The 10,000-nt window shown below is 41.6% G+C and overlaps 1 protein-coding gene across 2 annotated transcripts in view; it reads right to left on the minus strand.

Moving 5' to 3' along the window:
- Positions 1 to 10,000, minus strand: part of LOC127622733 (metabotropic glutamate receptor 3-like) — a 71,026-nt gene that overhangs the window by 12,146 nt on the left and 48,880 nt on the right. The window contains exon 4 of one of the 2 annotated variants that reach the window (XM_052096790.1): positions 1 to 191. This exon is cut by the window's left edge and continues 885 nt beyond it. The exons of the other annotated variant lie outside the window; for it this stretch is intronic. Within the exon in view, the coding sequence (XP_051952750.1) occupies positions 1 to 191 (191 nt within the window). The remainder of the gene's footprint in view (positions 192 to 10,000) is intronic. 2 annotated transcript variants of the gene reach the window in all.

Here is a 10,000-nt window from a genome sequence, read left to right on the forward strand (position 1 = left end):
TGCTCCGCCATTCGGCCAGCCAATCAAGGGCTCGTTTAGGGAAAGACTCTCCGCCCACTCTCCCACCTGGATATAGGTGTATTTGTCGCTGTCTGGCACGCGTTGGTAGTTAAAGATGTTGTAACGCCCAATTCCGTCACCATGTGCATCAAACTTCACTTGATTCTCCAAGCCAGGAGGGGAGAACGGAGCTAGAGAGAGAGCGAGAGAGAGAGAGAGAGAGAGAGAGAGAGAGAGAGAATGAGACAGATTTAAAAGGATAGTTCACACAAAAATGTAAACTTGCTTGTCGTTTCAAACCTGTATGACTTCCTTTCTCCAGTGTAACACACAGTTTATGTTTTGAAGAGTGCGCTGGTTGTTTTTCCATGCAATTACAAAGAATACGGACATTTTAAGCTTCAAAAAGGGTGCAAAGCACATTGAAAGTAGCGTTATAATGTATGCAAGTCTTCTGCAGCCATACAGTGTAGCTTTGTTTGAGGGACAGTGTCCATATTTCTTTGGGCCCCCTTACCTATTCAAAAATACCATTTCAAAATTGTTGTAGGCCCCCTCGGACCTTTGGGCCCCTAGAATCGTTCCCACCTTTCACCCCACTACCTACGGCCCTGAGTGCAAGATATAAATAGAAGAAGAAACATCTGATTATGGGAGACACTGGATATGGATTCATTCGATCTATTAAGTATGCTGAGGATTTTTCGCGCTTGAGCTGAAATGAACCACTTATATACGGGTTATTACCTTGCGTTTAATATACACAACGTATATGCAATACAACAACTTGCATCTGCAGAGCGATGTGAATTAACTGGTGAACTTGAGGCGATGTGTGTGTGTGCATAACTTGCATTGCGTAACTGGAGTTGGGAACGCACTGTTTCCATAAAAACACGTTACGTGCAATGCAATATCCTAAAACTGGCTACAACACAGAAATTTAGCAACAGTCTCTAAAGCATGATGAATTAGAGTACAGTCGGCTATCTTCGAAAAATAGTTCATTTCAGGAGCTCAGGTTTTCACAAGGACAGTTGGACTGTACTTTGTATTTGTATATTTGGGTATACATGTTTAAATGAAAATATGTTTTTCTAAATTTTGAATATTTTATTAAAGTTTGGTCGGTTACAGTTTGACACTTTTTTTTGTCTTTTTGCAGATTATCGTCTAAAATTAAACTAAAAGATATTATTTTTGTTGACTAAAATAATACGCCATTTTAGTAAAACTGACTAAAATGAATGAATATGACACGACAAGATACTGACTCATTTTAAAGGACATTTTTGTAACATCAGCGAGTATTGACGCTGACTATCACACCTGGAGTCGTGAGTTTGAATCCAGGGCATGCTGAGTGACTCCAGTCAGGTCTCCTTAGCAACCAATTTGGTCTGGTTGCTAGGGAGGGTAGAGTCACATGGGGTAACCAAATTGGCCCGGTTGCTAGGGAGTGTAGAGTCACATGGGGTAACCTCCTCGTGGTCGCTATAATGTGGTTCTCGCTCTCGGTGGGGTGTGTGGTGAGTTGTGCGTGGATGCCCCGGAGAATAGAGTGAAGCTTCCACACGTGCTACGTCTCCACGGTAACGCGCTCAACAAGTCACGTGATAAGATGCGCGGAGGCAACTGAGAGTCACTACACCACCACGAGGACTTAAAAGCGCAAATTGGGTGAAAAAGTAGAAAATAAACACTGCTCAGAGGTTCATTTATTTATATTTCTTCCAAAAATGACACATTTCATATTATTTATTTTTTGTTATATAAAGGTCACATTAAACCTTCGAAACTTTCCTTCAGAATTTATTTTATGTACATATTCGGCCCAAACCTTCAATATCAAACTATGGAAATTCATTATAAAAATACAAATGATTCTACAATTTAAAACGATGATACTTTAAACAAAGAGTGAAATCAACATAAACCATTTCAATAATTATTGTCTGAACATTATTTCTATAAATTCTTCAAACATTACGACTGTCCCACAGTGGCATCATTTCCACCACACGGAGCAAATTTTCCCCTAATAAAGTTATTTTTTTATTTATTTTTTTCAAATGTTTGTGTACTTGTGAACTAAGTGGACAAAAGTGTCAGTGAAGAGCGTGCATGAGATGAAATATGAGACAAAACAAAGAAATATCAAAGAAAGGAGAATATTTGTATCGGCCGTCAACACCAGTCAAACTACGCAAAAAATGCACAAATATGATTTAATTGTGTTTGTTTAGGACGCATAAAATGTTAGCAATGGAATTAGCCTTAACAAGACAAAAGAGTCATTTATTTTATTTCAAAAACCACAAAAAATTTAATTTCCAGCACAGAATTCTATTGAACTCAATACAGATTTGAGATGTGCTGGAAATGACCCCGTGTTGGTCATTTTCATTATGCATGTACATGCTTTGTCATTTTAAGATGTATTGATTGTGCAAAATATACATTTTTGGGAAAACTATCTCTTTAATTCACATATCAAGCAGGAAGAGGCAGATAATGAACTGAAGAACAGATAGTTCTGTATGTGAACTGCTGCAGGCTCATGAAGCAATTAAAGCAGGCAAAGAGACGTATCATCATATCCTGCTAACAGTCTCTAAACAATCATCTGCACATTAGCATCACAGTTACAATGTAGAACGGCCGATATTGAGCGGAGAAAGTGTTGAGGGTTTGACAAGGATCGGGCTGCTTTCTGTCATGTGCCAGATATCAGTGATATGGCTGATATGAAGTCTCCCACACACCTCTGTAGCTCGGGGAGTGAGCGTCCTTGGTCAGCACATTGCAAAATATGACACGGGCAAATGAGCACAGATGAGCTGATGTTTCTGTCTCACGTTGTAGCCTCGGGGAGAATAGACGAGAAGATGATGTCTCTCAAGGGATCACAGTGAAATTGTCTCTTGTGTTTATATAAGAGCGTGCATTTCCATAGAGGCAAGAGAAAGGGCGAGAATTGAAGAAGCGGACATGTATTACAAAATTTAAAAGAAAAGATCATTTTGTTTGTTATTAAAGGGACAGCTTGGCCCAAAAAAGACTTGTTTTCCCTGCTAAGTTTAGCAGAATGTCTGAGCTGCTCTTTATAATGTGAGTGAATGGTGACTAGGGGCTATCCGGTTGTACACACAGGAGTGGCGGTGGTGGTGGTGTAGTGGGCTAAAGCACATAAATGGTAATCAGATGGTCGCTGGTTCGAACCTCACAGCCACCACCATTGTGTCCTTGAGCAAGGCACTTAACTCCAGGTTGCTCCGGGGGGATTGTCCCTGTAATAAGTGCACTGTAAGTCGCTTGTGTAAATGTACATTTCATTGCAAATACTTTGGCATTAACGAGAAGTTGGCACTCTTGAACAGCTTCCACTCTTCTGCGAAGTCCTTCCACTAGATGTTTTGGAAGTTGGAAGCACACATGTCTCTAGAATTTCATTGCATGTAACATTAAGATTGGTCTTGACTCAAAATAAGGGGCTTTGCCACACCTGTGGATTAGAATGAATTTTAGCCATGTACTGTACTTTGATATATCTCATGGGATGTACAGCGGTCCCGACCAAGTATTTGGAGACATGTAGGACACTCAAGAATGGCTTAAATATGTCTGAATGTCATTGCATCAGATAACATGATATCAAAGTGGCATCTGCAAACATATGCTGCTAGACGTTTTCTCACTTTGTCCATTTAGTCCATTTGTCCAAATTGTCTCAATTTTGCTTGAAAAGCATTTTTTATTTTAATGTCTTTTTTTTGGTCACACCCCCCTTTGAAGCCAGATAATGATCTGATTAATCAAAAAATTATATATATATAAAGAATAAATAGAGTTTTAAATGGGTGAAAAAACTGTGGTAACACTTTACAATAAGAGGTAACACTTTACAATAAGGGGTAACACTTAAATTAGGGATCAGAAATTCGACCTTAATTAATGACTGATAATTGGACTTTTAAGGGGCTAGTTAAGGACTTATATAAGATGTTTAAAAGACCTTTTTGTTGTTGTTGTTGTTGATTTCTTACGCTTGCCTAATAGCCTCTATAAATTAGTTTTTTTTCTTCCCCCAACAATGAACTTATTGGGTAAAAAACAGAAGACACCAATAGTTGGTCAGTTGCCAAATACAGCTATCCGTCACCTTTGTGTGTGTGTGCCTTTTTATTTAATTAAATGTTGTTTATATCGTCAAGCCGGTTCTCGTCTCCTGCTTTTCATTAATCCCTTTACACTGGTGCCAAAACCCGGGAAGGAGGAGGGATACGCAGTAGTGGCATTCTCGCCGCTACCATCCACCCCAACAGAGCAGCCTTGGCCATCTTCCAGGGGACGGAGGAGCCCGGCCGCCTGGAAGCGGAGGAACGGCCGCCGACCGCGAGGGGAGATGGGGCTCCTAACCAACCACCTGGAGCGGTCAGGGCCGCTGCCAGGAGCGGAGGAGACCCCTACCAGCCGCTGAAACGTGGCGGGTCTGAGATCGCCGACCACGAGTGGGGAGGCGTTTATGGGCAGCTGTCCCGTGGCTGTGTATTTTTTATTTAATGAAATGTTGCTTATATTGTTAAGCCGGTTCTTGCCGCCTCCTTTCCCTTAATACTTTTACAGTTCTCATCACACAATGTGAAAGTATGAAATAAATATAGAAAGAAGGGACTTCTTAGTGTATATAGCAACAAAAAGCATCTTCTTTGCACTAAAAGCATATTGTGTCAGATGCTATTTATACCCCTAATTAAATACCCACAGACACCCTACGCCAACCCCTACCCCTAAACCTAACCCCTGCTTTGTTGAAATACTATATGCATTATAGCCGCACATTCACACAGAGGACTGAGAACATATAAAGGATGTATTCTGCATCATACTAGCTATTGATATGTTTTGTTTTTAGCTAAGAAATTCATTATGACAAAAGCAAATGTAAAGCGGCTATAAAGCAAGAAGAAATCAGCCAATAAAGGCTCAATAAATACTTTATAATGCCAAGCAAGTCCATAACAAGAGTAATTATTAGTCATGAATTACTGTCTAATTTCTGATCCCTAAATTAAAGTACAAGGTTCTGTTTGTTAACATTAGTAAATGCATTAGGCATCATAAACTATATACTTACTGTATTAATCTACTGTTTTATAAATCTTGGTTAATGTTAGTTTATAAAAGTAACTTTTTTCATTGTTAGTTCATAATGCATTACGTATATACAACTTTAATTTCGCAATACATTAGCAATGTTGTTATATACGTTAATATTGTTAAAGTTTAATATGCACAGAAAAGCACTGCTTATTGTTAATGTGTAACTAAACTATTGTTAACAAATACAACCTCGATGTAAAGTGAGGTTTCACCAAAGCCATTTTTTTCTCCCCAATGTTGGAACACCCAATTCCCAATGCGCTCTAGGTCCTCGTGGGGGTGTACTGACTCTCAGTTGCCTCCGCGTCTGAGACCGTCAATCCGCGCATCTTATCACGTGACTTGTTGAGCACGTTACCATGGAGACCTAGCACGTGTGGAGGCTTCACGCTATTCTCTGCGGCATCCACGCACAACTCACCACACGCCCCACCGAGAGCGAGAACCACATTATAGTGACCACGAGGAGGTTACCCCATGTGACTCTACCCTCCCTAGCAACCGGGCCAATTTGGTTGCTTAGGAGACCTGACTGGAGTCACTCACCACGTCCACCGGCAGAACCACATTATAGCACCACGAGGAGGTTACCCATGTGACTCTAGCCTCCTAGCAACGACCAATTGGTTGCTAGAGACCTGACTGAGTCACTGCAACTCGGGTGATAGTCAGCATCAATACCGAACGAGACCCCCACCAAAACTGCTTTTCATTATTTACTGCATTTTATTTTTCAGCTTCACGTCACAAAATAAATAAATAAATAAATAAATGTTGAGAACTAAATGCATTCTTTTAGTTTTCATTGTTTTGTTAAATAATGAAGTTGTACTTCCAAAAACCACACTTTTCATCTATAACAATCATCGTTCCAAAACAGCATGACTCACCCTTTCAATTGTGAAACACCAGGTGTTTTGTGTGTGTGTGTGCGCGTGTGTGCGCGTGCATGTGTGTGAAAATGCCATGTGCACATACAGTACAAATGGAGGGTTACACCTAAACTTGGTGCAGTGCGTTTTCTCTGCACCTTGTAATTGCTCTGAGGCTTTCTTGAAGCTCGTTGCCAGATGATGATTCATCAGATAAGGAAAACAGGTTAGAAGTTATGAGCCCCATCATTCATGACGATAACGTCACTGTCAACACCCATGCACTCATGCACGTACACACACACACACACACACACACACACACACACACACACACACACACACACACACACACACACAGCTGAGGTGCAATACAATCCACACTCGCTCTGCTGTATTCCAGAACTTTATCGTGAGATGGATTAACCTTCTGTAGTCCACAGTTCATTTCTTCACAGCTCATCTGTTCATATCATGATTTGATGCTACGTGACCCTCAATAAAGTGTAATCATCTTGCATTGGAGGCAGATGCTGAGTTACACCCCTCTATTAAATATTCAGCATCTGGTAACAGGATAATTAACTGTAATATAATTACCTGTTACAAACACTAATTGCAGTTAATTCGCTTGTACTGAGCCACCAAGCGAGTGGATTTACCATTCATGAAACATCAAATGGGTTCCATGTGCAATTCATATGGATACATATGATTGAAATATATTTATAAGAAGAGTCGGGCGTTTATCGGTCTATCTGTTAAGGTGTATCCCTTATAGATGTGTTCTTTAGCAATGTATATATAGATACAGAAAATCAGCAAAAAGCTTGTTTGAACTGAATGGAGACATCAAGAGCAGTTCAACCTGTGTGAGAAGAACAATTCAGTCCATTAGCACTCGACACGAATCACTCAAACTGCTTAAAGAGGACACAAACACTTGGATACGGTCTATCCTTCGATTGATCTGTGAGACATGCATTTCTAATTTAGTTAGATTCACAAACTGGTGTACAGAATTTGACTTTGCAAATGGCAATTATTCAAACAGAAATGGCAGAAAATCTTCACTTATAGCCGTTGTCAGGGTCTTGCAGTTCTTCAGTTGTATTGCTCTGTAATTGGTAAATGGTCTGCACTTATGTAGCGCCTTTTTTAACCTTAGCGGATACCAAAGTGCTTCACACTGTGTCCTATTCACACACACACACACACACATTCACACACCAGTAATGGCAGAGCTGCATGTAAGGTGCTAGCCTGCCATTGGGAGCAACTTGGGGTTCAGTGTCTTGCCCGAGGACACTTCGGCATGTGGAGTCATGTGGGCCGGGAATCGAACCGACAACCCTGTGTTTAGTGGCCGACCCGCTCTACCACCTGAGCCACAGCCGCCCTAAGGGGCGTAAGGGGGCCTGTGTAGTTCAGCGAGTATTGACGCTGACTATCACACCTGGAGTCGTGAGTTTGAATCCATGCTGTGCTGAGTGACTCCAGTCAGGTCTCCTTAGCAACCAAATTGGGCCTGTTGCTAGGGAGGGTAGAGTCACATGGGGTAACCTCCTCGTGGTGGTGATTAGTGGTTCTCTCAATGGGGCGTGTGGTGAGTTGTGTGTGGATCGTGGAGAGTAGCGTGAGCCTCCACATGCTGTGAGTCTCCGCGGTGTCATGCACAACGAGTCACGTGATCAGATGCGTGGATTGGCTTTCTCAGAAGCGGAGGCAACTAAGACTTGTCCTCCGCCACCCGGATTGAGGTGAGTAACCGCGCCACCACAAGGAAGTGGGAATTGGGCATTCCAAATTGGGGAGAAAAGAAGAGAATTGGGGCAAATTTTTCCTAGTAAAAATGCAACTTGGCAGAGTAACGCTGGGAACATTAAAAGATAATTTGGCTTTCAGTAAAGTTCGGTGCAGCAACAGCTCTGAACACGGTATGGAGAAGATGGGACATGTTCTTGAGCACAAAAACAGATAGACACATCTGACCTAAAAGTATTATGCAGGGGTCTTGAGGCACGTTTTGAAATGTCTAATGCCACGTCCACTCTGTTCAAGTTTAAACTTCAGCTTTCAGTTGCCCGAAAATGTAGGTGAAATGGAGGGCGACGGACCAAAGGCCCCTTTTAAACCCATTGTTTTTCGTAAATGGTGGGAATAAAGTGGGCTCCCATTGACTGATCCAATCACAACGGAGATTCATTTGTTTACATAATATTTGAGATGTAATGAACTGTCAAATGTGATTGAGATGAACAAAAAATCATGCACTCATATTAAGTGGTTATTTTAAATGAGCATTATCTTCATTTGTTACTCAAAAATGCATCTTGCTGTCTCAAAAGTTTACCCTATAACTATTGCCCTGAAATCTACACAATATCACTATAAAGCCCCTTTTTTGGTTCTTGTGTCTTGTCATTTATTATGTAATTGTACTTGGCTTTGTGTTTTCTCTCGTGCACCCTGTTACCTTGTTATTAGTTAATTTGCCACACCTGCCTTCCCTCATTACCCTACTCACATCCTTCCCTATTTAACCTAATTGCGTTTTCTGTCCCGTGTTAGTCCTGTCGGTCGGTTCCTGTCCTGCCTTGTCCGGTCCAGCCAGTGCACTGTTCTCCTTCAGGGTAGATTTCATTTGTTTGTTTTTTGGATTATTAAAGCCCATTCTAAACTGCTTTTGAGTCCTCTGTCTCCAACCCAATCCTGACACATACACATCTGGGATGGCATGAGGGTGAGACAATTTTTGGGTGAAACATCCCTTTAAAAGCCATAAAAGTTTGCACAGTGTATTGTATCTAGACAGTGCTGAGATTCTCTCCAATCCTGACATTCCCACATGACTGTTACATGATAATAAATCTTCCATGGAACAAACGGCACTAAAGTTCTTATATCTTGTGGTACCAGTTAAATGTGTGTGTGTGTGTGTGTGTGTGTGTGTGTCAGAGCTAATGGTGGGTGGGTGAGTGATCACTTTGTTTCATGGTGTATAATGATGTTGTATAGTGTGTGTGTGTGTGTGTGTGTGTGTGTGTGTGTGTGTGTTACGAGAGTAAGCAAGGTGAAATCTCTTGTGTATCAGCTCAGTTTCAAGCGCTTTGTTGCTCCAAAATACAGCATCACTAAAACAATAATCTATTGTTGTGAGGCATGATAAATATATACTCGAGATCTGTGAATTTGAGAGGCAGTTAATTAGTTGTAAGTGATTTAGTAGCTGCAGATGGAGGTGATGGGTAAAACAAGCTTTCTGTGTGTGTGTGTGTGTGTGTGTGTGTGTGTGTGTGTGTGTGTCTGTTGATGGTGGGCAGACGGGCAATTGTTTTGTTTCATGGTGTGTGAGTTGAAAATGTCTGAGAAAAGCACGAAACACCAATATCCTATTGTGTGTGTGTGTGTGTCGCGCACAGTGTGTGTGCGCGCACAGTGTGTGTGTGTGTGTGTCGCACAGTGTGTGTGTGTGCGCACAGTGTGTGTGTGTGTGCGCACAGTGTGTGTGTGTGTGTGTGTGTGTGTGTGCGCAGTGTGTGTGTGTGTGTGTGTGTGCGCAGTGTGTGTGTGTGTGTGTGTGTGCAGTGTGTGTGTGTGTGTGTGTGTGTGTGTGCACAGTGTGTGTGTGTGTGCGCTGTGTGTGTGTGCGGTGTGCGCTGTGTGTGTGTGCGCTGTGTGTGTGTGTGCGCTGTGCGCTGTGTGTGTGTGTGTACGCACAGTGTGTGTGTGTGTGTGTGCGCGTGTTTGTGTGTGTGCGTGCGTCTCACACCAAAACATACAGTATATTCTAAACAGATGAAAGCATTAGTCATACAGAAGCAGCTCATGCAGTGTTTTTTGCCTTTCTTAATTATTTTATGCAACGAGATATTTTTCCTACCATAACAGTATTTTGCAAACAAAGATAATGTCTCTTAAACCTCACACATGCAACTCCTCACACCCCCACAAAATGACAGTTC

Source organism: Xyrauchen texanus, chromosome 29 (genome assembly GCF_025860055.1).
Source record: "Xyrauchen texanus isolate HMW12.3.18 chromosome 29, RBS_HiC_50CHRs, whole genome shotgun sequence".
Taxonomy (NCBI): domain Eukaryota; kingdom Metazoa; phylum Chordata; class Actinopteri; order Cypriniformes; family Catostomidae; genus Xyrauchen; species Xyrauchen texanus.